A 24,059-nucleotide genomic window follows, 5' to 3' on the forward strand; every position below is an offset into this window, starting at 1 on the left:
AGCGGTGGTGGTGGTGCGTAGGTGGCAAAGCCAATGTTTGCATTGTTAAGAAGTTGAAGTGCGAAAACAATGACGGTTGCAGGCGGCCACCACATGCCAGTGCATTGACTTTGTTGCAATGGCAGCACGCAGAAGTGCTGCGGATAACCGTACATCAACACACAAACAAACACACTCAAGCGAGCAATCAAAGAAGAGAACATTGCACTTGTATGTGCGTGTGGGTGGTAGAAGCTTGCAATTTCTTCAGTTAAGCGCCGCAAGCAGCGTCCACTTGTCCTTGTAAAGGTTAAATAAGCAATTCGACTGCGAGTTAGCTGCAGTGCTTGCTTGCTTGTTGCCAATTTGTTGCATGCATAATCCTTTTCTCTCGCAATCAGTGCGCATAAAGTTGCTGTTAGCTGATTGACCTTAGTTAGCGTTGATTTCGTAGACAGGGTTGCAAGGAACTGCTAAGTTCGCTCGGATTTGATTATTGTTTATGCTGAATTTCGTGGAAGTTAAATTTCCTGTTTAATAAATTTATTTTCATTTCATTTGTTAAGTGTATCCATATAATACTTTGGGTATGTATTAAAAGACTTCAATAAACTCATCTTGTATTCAACTTTCTCAAGACTCGGATTCAATGCATTTTTTTATAACCAGGTATCCATCAAATTGATTGACTAACCCCGGAAGCGCTAACGTGATTTCTTGTTAGAAAGAATACAATTATGTAGATATCTTCATAACTCATTTGAAAAGAGTTGTATTATATTTTTATACTCTCGCAACAAATGTTGCTAAAGAGAGTTTTATAGTTTTGTTCACATAAAAGTAAGTAAAAATTAACGGTTGGTTGTAACACCCAAAACTAAACGAGTTGGATATAGGGTTATATATACCAAAGTGATCAGGGTGAAGAGTGGAGTTCAAATCCGAATGTCTGTCTGTCCGTCCGTCCGTCCGTCCGTCTGTGCAAGCTGTAACTTGAGTAAAAATTAAGATATCTTGATAAAACTTGGCACACTTATTTCTTGGCACCATAGGAAGGTTGCTTTCGAAAATGAGCAAAATCGGACCACTGCCACGTCCACAAAATGGCGAAAACCGAAAACACATAAAGTGCCATAACTAAGCCATAAATAAAGCTATGGCAATAAAATTTGGTATGAAGGATCGCACTATGAAGGGGCATATTTGGATGTAATTTTTTTGGGGAAGTGAGCGTGGCCCCGCCCCCTACTAAGTTTTTTGTACTTATCTCGTAAACCAATACAGCTATATAAACCAAACTTTCTGCAGTCTTTTTTTTTAGCCACTTCCTAATACAGTCCAAAAATGAAAGAAATCGGATAATAACCACGCCCACCTCCCATACAAAAGTTAGGTTAAAAATTACTAAAAGTGGGTTAACTCACTAACGGAAAACGTCAGAAACACTAAATTTCACATAAGAAATGGCAAATGAAAGCTGCGCTCAGATTTTTTTACAAAATGGAAAATGGGCGTGGCGTCGCCCACTTATGGGTCAAAAACCATATCTCAGAAACTACTCGACCGATTTCAATGAAACTTGGTTTGTAATAGTTTCCTTACATCCCAATGATATGTTATGAAAATAGGCCAAATCTCTTCACAACCACGCCTACTTCCTATATACCAGAACTTTGAAGACAATCTGAATCGTTTACTTTACCATAGGACCATAGGTTTATAAGGCCCCAAATATCGAACACGAGGACCTCGGTGCTTCTAACCAAATAACGGGTGATTTTTTTGAGGTTAGGATTTTCATGCATTAGTATTTGACAGATCACGTGGGATTTCAGACATGGTCTCAAAGAGAAAGATGCTCAGTATGCTTTGACATTTCATCATGAATAGACTTACTAACGAGCAACGCTTGCAAATCATTGAATTTTATTACCAAAATCAGTGTTCGGTTCGAAATGTGTTTCGCGCTTTACGTCCGATTTATGGTCTACATAATCGACCAAGTGAGCAAACAATTAATGCGATTGTGACCAAGTTTCGCACTCAGTTTACTTTATTGGACATTAAACCAACCACACGAATGCGTACAGTGCGTACAGAAGAGAATATTGCGTCTGTTTCTGAGAGTGTGGCTGAAGACCGTGAAATGTCGATTCGTCGCCGTTCGCAGCAATTGGGTTTGTGTTATTCGACCACATGGAAGATTTTACGCAAAGATCTTGGTGTAAAACCGTATAAAATACAGCTCGTGCAAGAACTGAAGCCGAACGATCTGCCACAACGTCGAATTTTCAGTGAATGGGCCCTAGAAAAGTTGGCAGAAAATCCGCTTTTTTATCGACAAATTTTGTTCAGCGATGAGGCTCATTTCTGGTTGAATGGCTACGTAAATAAGCAAAATTGCCGCATTTGGGGTGAAGAGCAACCAGAAGCCGTTCAAGAACTGCCCATGCATCCCGAAAAATGCACTGTTTGGTGTGGTTTGTACGCTGGTGGAATCATTGGACCGTATTTTTTCAAAGATGCTGTTGGACGCAACGTTACGGTGAATGGCGATCGCTATCGTTCGATGCTAACAAACTTTTTGTTGCCAAAAATGGAAGAACTGAACTTGGTTGACATGTGGTTTCAACAAGATGGCGCTACATGCCACACAGCTCGCGATTCTATGGCCATTTTGAGGGAAAACTTCGGAGAACAATTCATCTCAAGAAATGGACCCGTAAGTTGGCCACCAAGATCATGCGATTTAACGCCTTTAGACTATTTTTTGTGGGGCTACGTCAAGTCTAAAGTCTACAGAAATAAGCCAGCAACTATTCCAGCTTTGGAAGACAACATTTCCGAAGAAATTCGGGCTATTCCGGCCGAAATGCTCGAAAAAGTTGCCCAAAATTGGACTTTCCGAATGGACCACCTAAGACGCAGCCGCGGTCAACATTTAAATGAAATTATCTTCAAAAAGTAAATGTCATGAACCAATCTAACGTTTCAAATCTCCGATGAGATTTTGCAAATTTTATGCGTTTTTTTTTAAAAAAAGTTATCAAGCTCTTAAAAAATCACCCTTTATTATGGTTTCCAACTTTCAATGGACTTTATACAATATATATGACGAATATGTGGGTCAAATTGTGTATTATATAATATAAATAAAGTTAAATAAATAAATTGCGAGAGTATAAAATGTTCGGTTAGTTACACCCGAACTTTGCCCTTCCTTACTTGTTTTTTTTTTTTTGGTTTTAAGGAAAAATATATATTAACACTTTTGTTGGATACTTTTGTTGAATATTTAACCGATTTCTTATTAAAAAAATTTTTCAGACAAAAATGTGACCTACAAATTTTTTGTTCAGAAATATCAATCAAGCTAACACTCCAAGCGGCAATACTCTGATCCAAAATCCGATTTCTTATTAAACAATTTGATGTTGTTTAAGGTTTCAGGATCCATCCAGATCTGAGAACAAAATATATTAATGATGTTGTTAGACAATCAAACTAGATACACACCACTTTAAACCACCTTCGAAGTACTTATGAGTTTTTCGAAGATATTTAAACATCCCAGCGATCAACGACATGGATGTGAAGCCCCTAAGCCATATAATTATTACTACGAGCAGTGTTCAAAAAAATAACTCCTAAATTCGCCAGACATGACTTCGTATGACTTTTTCTTTTTCCAAAAATAAAGAGAACCGTCGTTTGTTTCACAAGCAAATGAGAAATCGCTGAAAGAGCTAAAGTCTATTCGAGTTTGAGAAGTGTATAATATCGAATGGAGTCTATTTTAAATACGATAACATAATGTAGACGAATAAGTAAATATTTTTTTAAAAACCGAAAATTCCCGTTATTTTTTGAACACACCTCGCATAACCTTTTATTCTATTTATGTCTTCGGAAAAATCCATATTATTGGAATTTGGTGTTATATAAACACCTTCGATCGTACTGTTCGATTTAACATTATGAATATATTCATTTATATTGAATCGTCAATGTGGTGACCAGACTATTTCGAGAAACAATTTGTAAGATCTTTAAAAACTCTTTGATGGAAAAACGAATGAAAAGTCGTATATATGAGGGCTTCAGGCATGTCTTAAAACTAAAGCTTCTTAATAAAACCCTTTTCATACATACTGAAACTATTATTTAGTTATTAGATTATAGAAATATTGAAGCTCGCTTCACTTCTCGCTTTTCATTGGAACAAAGCCATAATACCACAAAACAGTACACAGTTAAGAGCTATTAATATATACAGATACATGTTTTCTATAAAAGTCTAAAGCTATGTTGTCTATCTATCACCCGGATGGTGGAGGTAGAGGGGGTGCACCCCTTTGAGCGTTTGAAATCAATTGAATTTTATGTCCATCGTCCATTGGCTTATTATCAAGTTATATTGCTGCCACTGCATTTATTGCAACTCAAGAAATAAAACTTAATGTCACGCTGGCGTAATAACATTTACAGAGAATTACAAAGCCTCCAACTACAAAGGAGCTCTATGACCGCCGCGTTGGCCTGCGATAGCCACAGCGCGCAATTTGTAAGCAAAACCCAACTATAATATGCACACAAATGACAAATAAACACAGAAGTAGCGATTGTCTGCGAGCACAAGCAAGCAGCGTAACGACTTGACACACGCTAGCGAACTAAGCAAATGTTAAGGAACTCATTAAATGCATTCGCAAGTGCTCGCCGAACTGCAGCATAACAACAGTTTGTGTGTGAGTGCGTTTAATGCGCCGCGGTTGCAGTGGCAATGCGGTTTTTGCCACAGACAATGACACATCGGCGGAGGTGCGCTCAACCGTTAACGTCAACATTAAGTTGCACAACTTCATTTTTCTTGAAGTTTTCTGCGTTTTTATTTAGTTTATTTCTCGTTTTTCCGTTGCTCAGCAGTCGCTTCGCTCAAAGTTACTTATACGCACTGTTGCCTGCTTGTGTGCGGTTGGTTGCATCGATCGCTTCTTGTTGTCGGCGTTGTTGTCGTTGTCATTGTTGCCATCACTGCATCATTTACCGTTGTAATTTACACATTTTTAATGTGTGCTTGTGCATGAAATATGTGGTGTGCTTTGAGATTTGCAATGATTTTGAAGGGAAGTATTGCTTAGTTGCTTGTGTTTATTGGTCTAGACTAGCTTAAGAGGGGGCATACCTCATACAAATATTTATATGTGCATTTTTGTTATTGTTTATATTTCTTGTTCAATCTTATTTTTTGAATTTCGGTAAATGTAGAATAATAGGTTGATATGTTGTTGTTACTATGCGACGAAAATTCGTTCATACTTTTCTCGTTCGTAGTACCGTTACATTAAGAATGTACTTGTGAATTGAGTATTGCATAGTAAATATTTATATGTGCAAAATTAGTTTAGTATCGCGGCAAAATCGTTTTGTTTGTAAAATTATTGTAGGTGTATAGCATTGAGTTCGAACCTAAATCCTATTGAGGATCTCTGGGGATTTCCTCTGCTACTGTTTTCCATACGAAAAGCCGCTATTTGAGGCAGTACATCACCTTAAATTAGCCATAAATCAAGAATGGGCCAATATTTATATAAATATTCTACTGACTATAAAAATATACATTTCTTTTAGTTAAACTCAAATGTATAGGATTTACTGGTAAAAATATTAAAATGCACATATAAATATTTACTATACGCCTGAACTTAAATTATGTTTTATACTTTACATTTTTTTTTAAATTTGTTTTTTAATTTTTTTGTTTTTTATATCGTATATAATAGTAATAACAAACCTGCATACTCAGAAAACTTGAGCAATTTTTAATCTTACAGTTTTTTTGCAAAAAGTTCATGCACATATAATTATTTGTATGAGGTATGAGGTTTTATTAGCGAAATGACTTCGGAAAACATATTTCATCAAATAAACTCAGCTGCTGATTGCGGAAAATAATTGTTATGGAATTTACAGATATATTCTCTATGGGAGGTATACTAGAAGAGTCTTGTTCCTGTTCCTGCTACATATTTTGGTCATTACTACTGAAAATTGTACTAGTTTAGGGAGTAGTTCGCTATCACTGGAGCACATTAATCTAATCCGAATATTTTTGGAAGGCATTCCAATATTTTATTCGCAAAAAGTTGCTGTTTTGACAGTGACAAGTACTCTTCAAAATTATTTTTTTGTATATTTTATATATATATATATATATATATATACATATATATTGTGCAAATTTGTAATCTGTATTCTGTTAAAAGTCTGCTAACATGCGTTGTGAGAATGCTCTTATCTAAAAAAAAACTATTTTCATTTGCATATATATATAAATATATATTTGCCTGACTCTGTTTACATATGAAAAATATGTAACCTATGACCTTTGCCATGACTTTAGTGCTCTAAATATCAATGCCGCATTTTACTGCCTGCCAATTTTATTATATTTCGTTTTATTTTATTTTTTTCCTGGCGATTGTTTATAATCATTTTTATTGCTACTTGCTTAGTGCTTGAGAACTTTTTGATTGGCACACTTTTTATGTTTGCACGAGAGTATACAGCAAGTTGTAATTGCCAACTGCCGAAGCATTCAAGTGTGTGTGGTACACTTATATCGCACACAAATAAATAGAAATAGCTCGACAGCGTGTAGTAAAAGTTTCAGTCGACAAAGCGACAACTTCATATTATTCCGATTTTTACGCGATTACACAAAACGAACTATGAGTTGATATTTGGTATGGAAAAATAAATAAATAAATGAATATGTGAACAACATTACCCAGTTGGCAAAAAATAAATTTTAGAGAAAATTTATACAAATATGTCGAAGAAAACCTAGTATATACTTTAAAAAATGGATCTTCGAATAGTTTCGAAAACTATTTTGACTACTATAATCTTTAATATTAAATTATTTTGGCTTAAGGCAACTTTACTATCAAAAATCTTCGCCTAACTACTACTCCAAACTCACTATTCAGTCGTGTTCACATACACACTAAATACCGTTACTTTGGTTTACGACACCCACACAACACCACAATTCTCTCCCCAACACACTACTAGCGCCAACTTCAAGCACTTATGTATATAAATAAACATATTCCAGCATTTTCACTTGCTTTTATGTGTAGTGTATGTTGGCGTGGCGTGGGGGGCGTATGAGTAACTTTTAATTAGAAGTATCCTTTGCACAAACGTTTATCTCTGCTTTTGTATATTGACACTCGCTCATTAATTAGCATATGTTTACTGCTTTTACTACTCTCTCTCACTCACTTCCGCCATATATTTTTGCGCATTATTTTGCTCTTTATTGCCAGGAAAACTTAATGCGTAAACATATTCGCTTATTACATATGTAGCTTGCCTGCTTGCCTGCTCGCCTAACTCGCATAAATTAGTATTCGAATTACCGTCGTAATTGGCAGAGCGTAGATAAAACTAACTGTGTGGCATGCATAGTATTGGCTTTTAATAAAATCAGCTTATTGCCATAATAAAAGTGAAATGCTTTGGAAATCAATTGAGAGAATAGTTGGTTGGAATCTTTGGCGAAATGCGATAGTGCAAAGATTTTATACAGTGAAAATAACAAGAATTATAAATTGCAGCAATAATAGTTGGGGATTAGAAAAAAAATATATAGATGTGAAATATGTGATTCAATTAGCAAAGTAACTGTAATTGTAAGACTTTGAATGCAAATAATTTTCTTTTCGATCAACTATTAAATTGAATTTATCTTTTATAACTTATAAAATGAGAATGACGGACGCATTCAGACAGTTCGCTCAAAAACTCTTTTTCATAAATATTCATTTGTTTATGATTTAATTTTTTGGAAAATATATATCTTTTGATTAGCTGACAACTCTAAAAACTTTTTTAAACTGGAAAATTTGTATAGCCACTTTCTTTATTCATAAGGCTTAAAAACTAACTTAGTTTGCTTAAAATCGTCTCCATTTTACACTGAGAAACCCAAAAAAAAAATAAAATGACTTTCATAATTTCCATTTAAATTTCGAAGAAAATTATGGTTTGTATTGGAATTATCTTATTTTTATTTTAAGTATAATTGACACACTATGAACTATATTTAGACTTTAATTTCACTGTAAAAAGTGCCACATTTATAAAATATTATTATAAAGGGTGATTTTTTAAGAGCTTGATAACTTTTTAAAAAAAAAAAACGCATAAAATTTGCAAAATCTCATCGGTTCTTTATTTGAAACGTTAGATTGGTTCATGACATTTACTTTTTGAAGATAATTTCATTTAAATGTTGACCGCGGCTGCGTCTTAGGTGGTCCATTCGGAAAGTCCAATTTTGGGCAACTTTTTCGAGCATTTCGGCCGGAATAGCCCGAATTTCTTCGGAAATGTTGTCTTCCAAAGCTGGAATAGTTGCTGGCTTATTTCTGTAGACTTTAGACTTGACGTAGCCCCACAAAAAATAGTCTAAAGGCGTTAAATCGCATGATCTTGGTGGCCAACTTACGGGTCCATTTCTTGAGATGAATTGTTCTCCGAAGTTTTCCCTCAAAATGGCCATAGAATCGCTAGCTGTGTGGCATGTAGCGCCATCTTGTTGAAACCACATGTCAACCAAGTTCAGTTCTTCCATTTTTGGCAACAAAAAGTTTGTTAGCATCGAACGATAGCGATCGCCATTCACCGTAACGTTGCGTCCAACAGCATCTTTGAAAAAATACGGTCCAATGATTCCACCAGCGTACAAACCACACCAAACAGTGCATTTTTCGGGATGCATGGGCAGTTCTTGAACGGCTTCTGGTTGCTCTTCACCCCAAATGCGGCAATTTTGCTTATTTACGTAGCCATTCAACCAGAAATGAGCCTCATCGCTGAACAAAATTTGTCGATAAACACATTTCGAACCGAACACTGATTTTGGTAATAAAATTCAATGATTTGCAAGCGTTGCTCGTTAGTAAGTCTATTCATGATGAAATGTCAAAGCATACTGAGCATCATCATCATGTCTGAAATCCCACGTGATCTGTCAAATACTAATGCATGAAAATCCTAACCTCAAAAAAATCACCCGTTATAAGACATACTGACATCGGGATTATTTTTAGTTGGAAGCGACATCAGTTGTCAGAAGAGCATACATTTAGAACGAAATCTATAAAAGTAATAAGTCATTTTTTATTCTTATTGTAATAATATACAATTCCACGAATGAAACTTTAATGAACTGATAATCACAAAATGGTTGGCATACGTTTAAAATAAACTGCTAGATAATTAAGTTGAATTCTTGGATATGTATGTGGAGTACACACAAATGGCCAGATGTTCACATTCAGCGTTGTTTTTAATAATATTTAAATAAAAAATGTTCTATATGGATACATCTAGTATACAAATTTCAGTTACATCAAAATACTATCATTTATAACAACCATACTTGATGTCTCTTGAAAGTCAGACCTCTAAAATCATCGCCTTCATTTTAATTAAACATCGACAGGTCTAGGACTGCTCCTCCGGAACTATTTTGGGAATGTTTTATGTCAGTGTACAGCAACGAAAACAAAAAAAAATATTTAACTATATATATATAATTCTTCAGTACGTATGTAGGTCACTAAACTCCTGCTAAACGGCTGGACCGATTTGAATGAAATTTTTTTATGTATTCAGCTGGATTTGAAAATGGTTTGTAGTCACTATTCGGTCCAATTTAAATAGTGCATTTAATTAATTTTAAATTTATAAATTTTGTTTATGTTTAAAAAAAGAACAAGTAAGCAAGGGCTAAGTTCGGGTGTAACCGAACATTTTATACTCTCGCAATTTATTTATTTAATTTTATTAATATAACACACAATTTGACCTACACATTCGTCATATATATATGATATAAAGTCCATTGAAAGTTGGAAACCCTAATATTAGGTATATGGGATCTAGGTGAAGTTATAACCCGATTTCACCCATATTATTATATATTGTAAAGTGAACGATTCAGATGAAAGTTCTGGTATATAGGAAGTAGGCGTGGTTATGAACCGATTTGAGGCTTTTTAACATATCATGGGAATGCTAGGAAAATATTATAAACAGAATTTCATTTAGATTGGTCGAGCAGTTCGAAGATACGGTTTTTGATCCATAAGTGGGCGGAGCCACACCCATTTAAAATTTTGTATACCAATTTGAGTGCAGCTCTTCTATAACTTCTTTATAATGAAATTAAAGGATTCTAGTGTTTTTCCTTACTGAATTTAAGCATTATTAGTAGTTTTCAACATAACCTTTGTATGGGAGGTGGGCGTGGTTATAATCCGATTTCCTCCATTTTTGGACTATATAAGGGAGTGGCTAAAAGGAACTTAAATCCAAATATGCCCCTTCCTAGTGCGATCCTTTGTACCACATTTTATATATACAATTGCTTTTGCTTGGGAAATGTATCCTAATAGCTTGCTTAATCACGCAGGACAACATCTGTCGGGTCCGTTAGTCTCTATATTAAATCGAGTAATCGGATGGAAGACTTTGTAGCAAGTACAAGATATTCTAGAATTTTACGTGTCGAAAAAATTAAGATTCTAAACGGAATTAATTTTTTTACATACCGGCAATAATTTTTGTTTAATATTTATATGTGAATATCATTGCATGGATTACTATTTTTGGCCAAGTAGTTGTTTAATTAGATTAGGTTAGGTAAACTTAACCAACTTTAACTAAAGTCTCAAAAGATCTCTCGGTGTTACCTAGCTTCCCTGTATTTAAATCCTTTATACGAGCATATACTCGTATAGATTCATATATATACATTTACGAGCATCTATAGCCTTTCATATGTATGAGAGATTTAATACCAGATGGTACTTTTAACTCAAAACTTTTGTGGCAGCATCCTTTCTTATCACATCCGCTTTACCGTCGTAATGAGTTTGTGAACATTTTTATTACTTCAACTTCAACATATACAAACAAGGCGCATGTATGAAAATACCACAGAGGGAATGTACGCAGATAACTCAACAACTCTTATAAGAGTATATACACGTAAGTATCTTATTATATGTATGTATGTGTTTATACGCATTTATATATGGGAGTATGTGTGTATTTGCTTTTATGACCCACTTACCTGTCCTTGTACTGACTGATTGGAGGTGAATTGAAGACGGCAATATTTGGTTTCCCGCTCAGTTGCAAAGTTTTCCGTGCTTTACCCAACTGATTCTCGGCCACACAAGAATAATTACCAAAGTCCTGAGGATGGACTTTTCGTATAATGAGTGTGTGACGTGAGCCGCGATTTTCCATGATGTGACGTTCGGTGGTGTCCAGTTGCATGGTGTCTTTGAACCAAAGCACCTGTGTGTGCGTAAGTTATATCGAACAGCATTTTGGGCGCAATGTGGTGTGTGTGGCATGTAGCATGTGGCAAGTAGTGGAATTTTTCGTGGAAATTTTAACGGGTTTAAAGGCATATTTTGATTAAAAGAATGTGAAGTGGAGCGAAAATTATATTTTAATGGCGGGAATTGGATGGAAATATATGGGTATGTATGCAGCGCGTTAATGCAGGAGAGGTATAAGGGTGTTAAAATTTTTTTAAATCAACAACGTCACAAAGGCAAATGGAGATGAGTTATCAAGTTTGATGATTAACGCCGAGTTTAAACCGTGTGTTTTTTTAGTGTGTGAGTGTTTAAGTTCATGTGAGTGCCACAATACAAAGGTGTTAAGTAAATAAACGCCAGCGAGAGAATATAATAAACACACGTGGCAGTTACAGCGACAGAGGCGTAAGTGACGCGCAGTACGAGGAATGAGGGGGAGCGTTGAGCAAGACACGTGGTAACCAACCGAAATGTTTTTTTTTTGTTCACCAGAAAAGAGAGTAATCAAATTACGGCGATTTCCCCCATGCCCGTAAAACGCAGCGCGGCGTGTACCCGAAAGTGCGGCAGGCGTCAAAGATATACAATATGAGCGATATGAGTGCCGAGCCGTTGAAGACGAGCCGGAAAATATGACAATCGCCAAGCAACCGCAAACATGGATGGCGGCGAAAGCACAACAGCCACACATATGCGGAGTGTCAAAAGTGGGCGGCGATCAGCAAACAAACAGAGTCAGAGTGAAAGTGAGCAGCGCGCGGTGGCGCGGATTAAAGGACGGCAACCGTAAGTAAGCGCATCGCATTGAGGCGCATCACGTACGCGGCCGTCAAGTGAACGTCAACAGTAAGCGGCAGAGTTTGTGTGTGTTTGTAAGGCGCATGGCGGAAAACATGTGGAACACAACCGGAAGGAAGCGCGCGCACATACACACCAACAGCGTTGAGACGGATAGAAGAGCGCGCAGATTGGTACGCGCGGATGATGGGCGCGCAAGCAAGTGCGGATGGACAGGTGAGCGCACATCGAGACAGGCATACGTTCAGACGGACACGCAGACAGTGCCCGAAGTTGCGGCGGGATTATGAAAACAGCAGGTGTGCCAAATGTGGGACAAATAATTGGGCAGCGCGCGGCAGCAGATGGCGGCGGCGAATGTGGCCGATAAGCGTTGGCGGCCAGCAACGCGCACACACACGGTTAAAGCATAAATAAACAGAAAATGAAAAATAACATAAAAATGGAGAACAAAAAATTGCAAAAAAAAATTAAAAAAAAAATTAAAAAAAAAATTAAATACAGCGTTGGGCGCAAAAATATGTACGCCAGCCGGAAAAAATGTAATAATTTCGTTGTTGTGTGACAAATATGAGGACAAAGTGGCGGCAGCAGGCAGTAGTACGTGAGTGTGCACACATTTATTGTTGGTATTGTGTTGTTGTTTTTGTCATGTTAGCAATCCCCGTAGCGTGCGCACGTCGTTGCGCGCATATACGCATACGTTGAAGACGTTGTGGCAGCAGATATGAGAGCCCAAGGGTACAAATTCCATTAAAATTGTTGTCATTGTAGGTGCGTGAGTGGGTCCGTGTGTGTACATAAAAATATGCGCGTGGGTGTGCAGGCGCGTCCATCCGCATAGCGCACATTTTTGGCATCGCCCAGCAGTATTTTATTTATTTTTATTGTAGTTGTTGTTATTGTTGTTGACATTGTTATGACGTTTATTCCATTTGCCGGCGCGCAGGTGTGTCGACAACAACAAAAAGCACAGCCAAATGTGACACAATCCCGGCGAGATTTGCATTTGTGCAGGATGTGGCACGTCAGCATCGGCGGACAGGTGCGCAAAAACCCAAAGGCATACACAAACACACACACATATACATATAGGAAAGCATGTGACGCAACCGCATAGTCGCATAGGCGAGATAAACACGTTTGTGTTGACCATATTCAAGCAGTCAGTCAGTTCATTCATTCAGGCCATAAATTCACAAGTGTGTTGCAAGTATGTATGCGTGTATGTGTGTGCGTGTTTTATTAGCAGTAAAAGTTGCGAGTTACAGTTGCGCGTTGATTTTGATGAAATTATTTTATGCCAAAAATATACAGTTATTGTTTACATTGTCAGCCAGTCAACCAGTCAAGCGGTGTTGTTGTTTTAGCATTGTTCACATGTTGTTGTTGTTGTTTAGAGCCAAGCGGCCGTTGACATTTTGATAAACGTTTGTGGGCGTCAGCATAAAAAGTAGCGCGTAGCATGTAGCATTTCCAAATAACGGCATTTTTTCGCCGTTTTTAAAGTTTCGCATTTTGTTACAGCAGTTGATTCGTTGTTGTTGTAGTCACAGCAGTCAGCAGTCGGCGGCAATAGTTGTTGTCAGTTGGATTGATTTATATGGTGCAGTTGTCATGTGGAGAGCGGCGTAAAAAAAGAGAAGTGAAACAAATTTGGTTTTAGTTAGTAAATATTTACAAGGCAAAGTACGGCATATTTTTTAGGTTATGTGTGTATACTCGTATTGCATTTATTTACTTATTTAGATAAACGATATGTTTAGAAAGTCATTGTTGTTGACTTGATGTATTTAAATATTTATTTAGACATTGATTGGATTTGGGATGGCCGCTGTACTCTTTAGCAAAAAGATAGCTTGTAATTGATACAAATGTATTTCATTTAAATTCTTAGAATCGAAAATAAGCGGGCTTTAAAACTGATGCTGAACATATTTAACACAGTTTTTCTTATATAGGTTGGCATTGGTAATGACTCTTACCACGGAATAATTAAGAAGCCTTCATTATGTTTCACAAAAAATATATATATGGATATGGATTCAGATTTTTATATATCGGCAAACCCCTTTGGACTTTTAATATGCCCGTTAAAGTACCTAATTTCGAGACCAGCTAATTGGCCCGGACAACTAAAGGTATGTCAACTAATGTCTAATGTCTATCTTCGACTCTCGAAAACTGGTCATTGTACATGATATATCGAGATGATTCTACCGATATTTCTCCCAGACTATTTTAACAATTGACTGCTGTAAAGCCTTTCGTCTCACAGCTTGTATGTGTCAGTCGAGTGGACAATTTCCGGTTAGAACCCCTGCAATGGTTTGGGCATGATCAAGTAGTAAAGTATTCCTCATTCAGATCTATTCTAGGCCAGAAAGATTTTACGCGAATACTGGTTACGTCAAATCTAACCGTCCAGTATTAATTCGCTTGAGACAAATCTGATCCGTGGATATAGTCGGCGTGGTTCCCAAGCCAACAGAGCTAATATTACTAAAATAGTGTTGAAACTAAATCCGTTCAAGAACTATCAACACGGTATCATTTTCTAAAACTATTTGCTACAACAAAAACAATATCGGTCTCACCTTCCTATCCAAAAGTTTATCTAAATCTCAGAACATTTCATAGACTTTCTGATTATATATATGATTAATTGGACCTGTAGTTGAATAATTTCAAAATCACAGAGTATCGGCATGTTTAAGGTCGAGAAGACAAATCATTTGAACAATAAATGACAATAGTGACTATACATTTTTTTTCTCTTTGTAAAAGTATTTTCAGCGGGTACCAAAATTAATGATAAGAATTTGAACAACACCAAGTACTAAAAAGCTGTGAAGCTAGGTTCGCAAATGCTGGAATTAGACTTATAGGGGTTATAGAGGTATTTACATCTAAGAACGGGTGCAAGAGATTTTTACAAGCAGCTTTATGAATTACTTATAATGCAGTTCAAACACAAGAAAGCAAAGGACTCAGAATCGATACCAATACAGAAAAATATTGTCGTAAATGAGATAGAGTTGATTACATACTTCAAAAACCTTACATCTCCTTGCAGACGCAGTCATATCAACTATTACTCTAGTAGAAAGATTCACAAAGACAGAAGACCGTCTCCAAAGTTTATCATACAACTTTGCTACAAGAAAAAAACACTAGAGGCAATCACATGAAGAAACACAGAGAAATTTGGAGGGAAAGGAGACTGACAAATCTATGCAATTAATACACAAAGAAAGAAGTGCTCAAGTCAAATAAAGTTGTTTTCTGAAGCATTCAACTAATTCATTGACATAAAGTTGTGCTCATTAATGTGTTGATTGCGAATTTGCTGGGGTTTGGAGAAAACGAAATCTTGGAATCAAGCGAAAATCATTTAAGCGTTACCTGCCACTTAAACTTTGTTGCGGAGATTGATTTCCTGCGCCGCAAAACGCTTAAAAATCTAGCACACGATACAAAAGCTTACAAACGAGTATATGTGTATATTATATGTGTGTTGTTGTTGCTATTGCATGCTGAATTCTTACGATGAGCGAATTCATCAATTACTGCCGCTTCTAATCAATCTTTCACACTTGCTTAATTTTTCACATTTCGTGCAAATCTTTGCATTTACTCGCCGGCGTTCTTTCTTTATCTTCGGCTGCTTTGTGTGGCGGCGAAGAAGTTAGCGGTGCGTGTGTGCTCCAGTGTATGTGTGTTGTTGGTGATTGCTTGCGTGTTTGCTTGCCGTAAATGAGTGGCGTATAAGTTGTCTTGCTTAGAAATGCTTTTCATCATCATCTCCAACCACATAAACTGGCGCTGTGATGACACAGTCGCGCAGCTCCACTCAGCCCCAGCGTGATACGCTCATCAACGCCGCTGGCAAAGCGAGAATGTCTTCATCTATGACACGGCATGACAGATAGCAATTGGCGACTAGCGACTAGCAGCCATATCATTTGCCAACGACTTCAATGAAACTTTTTGCGAAATACTTGCGTGAGTTGATGGACGCGTGAGTGTAAGTGTGTGCGTGAGTTGAGGTCTTTTGTAAGTGAAACGTGCGTTTTGCCGCTGAGACTTGCTACACAATAGCACTGCCGGCAGTGGGAGTTGGCAACAACAAAAAAATCTTAACTTAAAAGAAGCACACACACACTCACGCAGAAAGAAAGTTGCTCACGAAAGCAGCGCAGCGACGTGAGTGACGCAGCAAAATTAGTATTGATGAGCAGCAAAGCGAAAAATACCAATCAGCACTAATCAGCAAATAAGAGACATAAAAACGAAGGAGTGTGAAAGCAGCAGTTGGTAATAACAAAACGCCAGCACACACACACAGACACACATACACATATATCCATATACATATGTATATCCTGAGTTAAAGGTATGAGCTGAGGCTGTGAACGAGTAAAAGTTGTACTTTGGCGAAAAAGTTATTGTTGGCTGGCGAAGCAGAAAAATTTCAGGGAACACACACACGCACATATGTAGGCATACATAGAAAACAATCTCCACACACCAACAACAAATACAAACACATGTGTGTCAGCATTGGTTAGCATACTTTTAGGGGTTTGCGCGATCGAAACGAAAATACACGCAAAACATATTGCAAGAAAAACAGCAAAAAACAACAACAACAACGCGGAAGGTGGCAGCAACATGCGAAAGCATAATCATAAAGTTGTGACAACAAACAAATTGTTGGGATAAGGAAGGTGCTGAGTAGCGCGGAAAGTGCAACGAAGTGGCACGTCTGAAGTGTGAAGTGCATAAATGAGCGGGAAAATTAAGAAAGAGGTGCAAATGCTTGCCTGCGCTGGTACAACAAGTACAACTCGCAGCAGTTTAGTTCACTTGCGTCCCAGGAGTCCACCAATGTGTCAGGTATAGATGGGGCTAATTTTATTATTATTGCTAATTACAAGTAGGAAAAAGCTAGAGACTGCTACGCTAGATATTGACGGGTACAATATAACCACACAGCAGTCCCTGAAATATCTGGGGGTGATGTTAGATGTGAGACTAAACTATAAGACCCATATTGACAAGGCTTGTGAAAAAGCGGCAAGGGTTACGGCTGCACTATCCAGACTAATGGCTAACATTGGTGGACCGAGCCAGAGTAGACGAGCACTCTTAGCCAAAGTGAGTCAGTCGGTACTAATGTATGCGGCACCTATATGGGGACCTGCACTGCAGCATAAATCATACGCTGAAAAGGCAAAATCTATAATGAGGTTAAGTGCAATTAGAGTTTCCTGTGCGTTTCGGACGGTATCACACGAGGCGGTCGGAGTTATAGCTGGTATCATGCCACCAGACATTGCAGCGATGGAACAAAAAAGAATTTTTGACAAAATGAAAAGTACGGAGAGACGCCTGACAACAGAAGAGAGAAATGACGAAAGGCAAAAGAGCCTAAATGAATGGCAGAAACGCTGGGACGAGACGACAAAAGGTAGATGGACATATAGGCTTATCAAAAACATTCAAAAGTGGGTAGAAAGACAGCATGGTGAAACAGACTACTACTTGACGCAGTTCCTGACTGGACACGGCTGTTTTAGAGAATACCTACAAAAGTATGGACATGACGATGCATCTGAATGCTCCCTCTGTGACAATGGATGCGAAAACGCATTACATGTATTCTTTGAGTGTCCTCGTTTTGAATGTGAAAGAACGGAACTGGAGAAACTACTAAAGGAACGCCTCACACCAGGAAATATAGTGGCGCACATGATCCAATCACCAAATGTATGGAACCAAGTAAGAGCATGGTCCGCGAGAGCTCTAACAGAGCTAAGAAAGAATGAGTGGCAACGTAGCAACGAAAGGAGGATGACAAGTGACCAGTAGACCAAATTGGAATGGAGATGAGCAAATTGGCTAAAGTTTACCCTTGTGATGAAATACCTAGCGGTGGTACCGCAAGGGAGAATAAAGAGCTATAGAAGACGGAGTTTAGGGTTTAGTACGTAGGCGTCCCTCTTCGCAAGTCCTGCAAAACTTAGAGTTGCTGGGCGTGATCCCAAAATTGGTGTATCTTAAGCGAATGGGATGAATCGTGCATGCCGTATACTATTTAATACGGTATCTTTTGAAGATTCCCCCTCCGACAACAACAAAAAAAAAAAAAAAAAAAAAAAAAAAAAAAAAAAAAGATGGGGCAACTGTGCGCACACACACATACGCACGGCATTCATTCAACTTTCTATTGGGCACGTACTTCATTTAACTTCAATCAGCAGCGCTCGCGTTAACGCACACACACACACACACACACCCGCACACCCTTTCGTAAATACACACGTAGCGCGCAAGTGAAATACAGTTTTCTTTTTCTATGCTGCTCGTGAAGCTCGAGTGTGCAACGAGTGGAATTTAAAGTTGTGAAAAATCAGCTCGCATTTATGAAAAATACACGGAAAGTTTGTTTCACTTTTTTTGTTTTGTAATGAGTGGCGAAGGATTTACGCGATGGCGTTGAAGTGCCACGCTACTTTGTAGTTGGTTAATACATACTCGTATAAAGGATATCGCCAACACCAATGAAATATGCTATACCTTTCACATTGCATTTATTAATCAGTAGATGTGCAAATGCGCTTATCAATTTGGTCTGTTGATTACTTATAAACAATCTAAGAAAGATGATAAATTTTTGGTTCCCATAAAATTTTTAAGCTTTGGCCTCCCGAATTATATATTATATTATATCGATAATAAAGTCCGAATGATGGTTTCTAGTTGCTCAGATTTTTTACAGTTTATCAATATGGCATAGCTGTTCTCAAAAAAATGTCATTAAGTTTGCTTTTAAACTCACTAGAAGTCTTTAAAGCTTTCGAGAAGCTTTCATAAAGCTTTCATAAGCATTTCTCAAGATCCTTTCGTACACATATTTCTTCAAATGATACAGAAAATACGAAAAGAAACTTGAAACCCAATATACAAGATGGTGGCGAGCTTTTCCTAAACTGTCTAAACTTATTAAATTATACATTTAAAGAGAAGCTTTCGCAATTTCACAGAGTTTCTCAAACAGCGTTAATAAGTCTCCCCTAATTAATTGCAATAAAATTAACGCCTTTCATAATTTAACGCTATTCAATTTACTCACACCCTTTTAGCTTAACGACCGAGATTTATTTTTTTTCTCTTCACAATAAAAGTGAATTTACAAGAGCACGAATTATAAGTGAAAGCTTGTGCGGCCAATCGCTGAGCTGCTCTTGGCCGTGTGCTCTTGCATAGCAAATGCATTTAACAAAATGATTTTACGCTTCGCTGAAGGAAAAGGTAACGTTAACAATTAAATACAACCACACAGGCACACTGGTGGATGTGTGGGTTGTAAAATGGTTGGGGAAATGCAATAAGCTCACAGCCAAAGTTAACGTGTAATGTATTAAAACAGCAAAACTAAAGACTAGTTACCAAAGGCAGCGAATAAAATACAACATAGTTATAAAGCAGAAGCAAGAGAGTAGAAAAAAGACGTAATGAAAAGCGTTAAGGCCAAAGTGAAAGCATAAAACGACAGCAGTTTTGCACAAAGCTGATTAAGGTTCTTTGTTGCAATTAAATGCGAGAGTGAGCTTGAAATCACTTTTGTATTTAATAAGATGATATATTAATTTTTATATATTTATATGCATAAGCAAATATGGATTTAATATTAATATTTGAGGTTATGTAGCCATTTAAATAAAATGAAGAAACAACAATCATTTATATTTTAAATGCAAGTGAAACTCTTTTTCACAGCTAATATTAATTGAGATAATGTTTTGAAAAATTCTATAAAAAGTTTTCTTGGCCAGTACGTGTAGGAACGACACATTTTTCATAGCGTAATTCTTAACACAAGCTATATGATGTCAAGTGAGGTCACCTTCGTCGACAATTTGAGATTCATAACTCTAGAACGATTGTATGAAATGGACCTTTGACAGTCTTCTGTTAGTAATCTAAGCCTTCATCCTTAACTACTGGTATTCTAGATCAAAGATTGAACTTTTTTTTATTTGTGGCGAAACTTCTTAGTAGTGTCAAGGATTTCTCATATAATGTGGTGGTTACTTTGTCTATATGAATGAGAAATTTTATAGTGAATTTTGTGATAATCTTCATTGAATATAAAATCATATTTCATATTGGGAAACCGAAGAGGAATGGAGTGGATTTTTCACATAGTAGATAATGAAAGCATCGCTGGACTATGTCACGGCTATATGAAAAATATGTATTTTGAAAGATTTGTAGGTGATAAGAAACATAAAAAATGTTTGTTAGAATATTAAAAATTACGAATATTTATGGCTAAACTCATAAGCATTGATTTTTTTATTTTCTTTAAATCTCATTTGTCTTAAGAAATATAGGCACGCATGTTTTTCAAACGTGTGATTTTCAATGAGAAAATTCTTTCTTCGGAGTTAGTCTTCTTGTCAGCTGTTATTTGATTTATGCACAGTTCGGTTTGACAATGAACAAACTGACTCCGGAACATCATTTGTTGCTGACATATGGCCCAAATCGTGGTCAAATGTCGAAAATTGGGCCTCTTGGCTGAAATCTTTTCGAGCCAACCGCGACGGTCACTTCCACGAAATCGTTTTTAAAACATTAAAGGCAAACACTTATCTTTGTAATAAAGCTCTATTCATTAATTTATATGCGTTTTCTTCTCGATAAACAATATCTAAAAATCCACACTTTATCTAAATTTTGTGGAATACTTAGTAGAATTTCTAAGAACTTCATAATATAATCTCTTGAATTTTTGGTACCCTACTATGAGCTTTAGTTTTGCATTCAAAATTTATTATTAATTTATTATGTAGCTTAGTCACTCTTCTACCGAATTTCGAAACATAAAACTTAGTTTGTGTTAGTGTAGAGCACTTTCATGCATATGAAGCGCCATATATATACATATTTACTTACTATATACTAGACATATTGTATGAATATAAGAGAAAATAAATCAGCTGCGGCAGCAAACTTTCAACTTCTTGCTTTAAGCAAGCTGAAAAATTATCAGTATCAACAGAGATTATGTTGTAGTTACTTGCAAGTGTCAGAAAATCTAAAATGGGTCCATCTGATAAGTTGAAAATGAAACAAGCCATAAGCGTGTGCGAGCTTTAGGTAAAAGTAATAGCTTTGGCGTTGCGAAAGCGTAAGTAGTGGAGCTTTAAACTACTTTTTTAAAATAATTTTTGATGAGTGAGTAAAGCATTTAATATTGTAAATACTTTAACCCCCTCATGCCCGAATTAAAATGGGAGGAGTAACTACAATGTTGGCTATAGGTGACATTGGGCATTAAAGGGTTAAATAGCAATTTGTAATATTTAGTTGAACTATAAGTACAAAGTTATTTTTTCCACTTACACGATACTAGCAATAATTACTTGGCAATCGCAGCTATTAATTGCTCAAATATTTAATAGCACTTCTACAACAACACTGCCACTCACTTCAAACCAGAGTGTCACATGTCCATTATATATACATACTTATTATTGTGTGTGTGTTTGTTAAGTGTTTGCGCTGCGTTGTGTTGTTGTAGTATATGTACAGTTAGAAGTGTAGTCTGTACAACTTTAAGTGATTTTGACACTTGACTTGTGATCTCTTGATCAACAAAATTCAAACAAATATGATTTATATATGAGTTATTACCAAACATGCCACAAGCACACACACACACACACACATATAAACACATTCACACAAACGCTTATTTATGTAAGCACTTCGTTCGCAAACCATGTGAGTTCATTGATTATTCTCGTCAACAGCACCACACACAAGTGCCAAAGCTTGAGAGAGCCCCTTTCGAGCCGCATAAAATAATAACACCTTTATGCCGCAGCAGCGACGCGCTTTGCTATAAAATCTGGCTGGCAGATTGCAGCAAGTCTGCAAGTCAATCAATCAAAGCGACAAGCTAGTAGTAGCAGTAGCCTGTCTGTCAGCCAGCAACAAACCAACGAAGCCAAGCAGTCAACCAACAGCTCAGCCAACTGTTCAGCCACTCAGCCAGCCCAACATTTAGTCAGCCCATGTCTAACTGTATGCCACAACGCCGCAGAGCTGAGTTGAGCTGAGCAGAGTCTGTTCGCACTCGCTTATGCATACAATTTTCATTTTGAATGGCTGGCTGTTCAAGTGTTTTCGAGTTGATTTACGTGCAAATCCATCAATTCATTAAAATATTAAAATAGCTGAGAGTCGAACAGGCAAACACACACATGTAGATTTTGCGGTGTGCTTGGTGTGTGTGTACCGTTAGGAGTTCGAGGTGTGAGCGTCGACGAGCACTTTTCGCGTTGGCTGCTTAATCGATTTGCTTATATTCGCCGTTCTAATTTGAAAATTAATTTGCAAAGTAATTTACTGCGCCGCCAAACACACACACACACTCACACATACAAAAAATATGCTCATATGCGCGGAGCCAGCAGGATGCGGCGGCAAGTGCCACGCTCATAACCGAAATGAGCTAAACGAATGCAAATTCAAATTGTGCTGTCAATCTCGCTTGTCAATGCAAATGCGTAATGTTGTCGATGTTGGTGTTGATGGCCTATTTAGGTAGGTGTGAATGCGTGCGGTGAATCATTATCATCATCGCTGCTATTATTGCTGTTGTTGTTGTGCTTAGCTGTTTTTGTGTTTTTAGTTATGCTGACGTTTTCGAGTGCGTCTCCACGCCACACGTTGTTATGTTCATCAATTCATCAATGCTGCAATGCCATCAATCTGTGCATATGCTTTTTGGTGTCTGTATGTGGAGAATATATATGTGTGTGCGTGCTTTAAGTGCTTTTGAGAAATTCGTCATTAATTTAAAGGCTTTCAGGCGACACTCATAATTGGAATTATTTGAGTATGCAACGGCAATCGCTTAATAAGTACACGTGTTTTCGCATACGTACATACCGAGCCACATATGAATATCTAATGAACGCAGTAAATAATTCTTAACCTCAACGTGGTTTGTACCTCAGATGAAATATGATAATTCCAAGAATCGATTTTAATTAAGTAGACATTTTTTACATTTTCTACATTAGTAATTGCAGTTTTGTTACTTAGAGGCTTGTGGGGAAATTTTTCAATTACCTAATATCGCATGGAATTTTATATAGTTTATTTTCAAATCCAATTTCAGACACAGAGCTTTCACTAAAGAAAAAGCTTTTATAATTCGGAGCTTCCACTAGCTACATTGAAGCATGTATAAATAATCATTATAATATATTTAGACTACGAACTTCCACTAAACATGAAAGCTTTCAACGTTCAGAGCTTTCACTCATTGAAAGTTTAAAAAATAAATTGTTTAGTTGAAGTGAATTTCCGTAATTGAATTACATTTAAATCTTCCACTTTAGCAAAATACTTGTTGGGTTTGAGCGCCATCTACCGGGTCAGAAGATAATATGCAGCTGAATAAAAGCTTTATTTCTTACTCTCTGCCTCTTACATTCCCAAATCAGAGACTGATACCAACTGTAGGCCACTTCACAACCACAGTGTCAAGCAGTATACTTCTCTGTCTATCTTTAAAATAGGAATTTTTCTGACTATCTTTGGGGGATTTAATAAATAATTAATATTGTTAACCATACCCTTAACACTTTTACACGAAAAATAATTTTCGCAATAAAAGTCTTCTATTTTACCTCAAGTACATTTTGTCTATCGAGAATATCTAAGCGATCTAGCAGAGAATACCCAGATATCCAGAAAAAGTGTTTACGAAGTAAATAAAATTGAAAAGGGTTTTCGATTGTCTTGTCGCTGACTAGTAGTATAAAATAATAAAATTTCGATACT

General features: G+C 36.9%; 1 protein-coding gene across 3 annotated transcripts in view; it reads right to left on the reverse strand.

Moving 5' to 3' along the window:
• Window positions 1–24,059, reverse strand: part of LOC105211322 (hemicentin-1) — a 428,984-nt gene that overhangs the window by 31,259 nt on the left and 373,666 nt on the right. For all 3 annotated transcript variants that reach the window (XM_054227746.1, XM_054227750.1, XM_054227748.1), the window contains exon 10: window positions 11,132–11,361. In XM_054227746.1, coding sequence (XP_054083721.1) covers window positions 11,132–11,361 — 230 coding nt within the window. The remainder of the gene's footprint in view (window positions 1–11,131; window positions 11,362–24,059) is intronic.

The sequence above is a fragment of the Zeugodacus cucurbitae genome, chromosome 2 (genome assembly GCF_028554725.1).
Source record: "Zeugodacus cucurbitae isolate PBARC_wt_2022May chromosome 2, idZeuCucr1.2, whole genome shotgun sequence".
NCBI lineage: Eukaryota > Metazoa > Arthropoda > Insecta > Diptera > Tephritidae > Zeugodacus > Zeugodacus cucurbitae.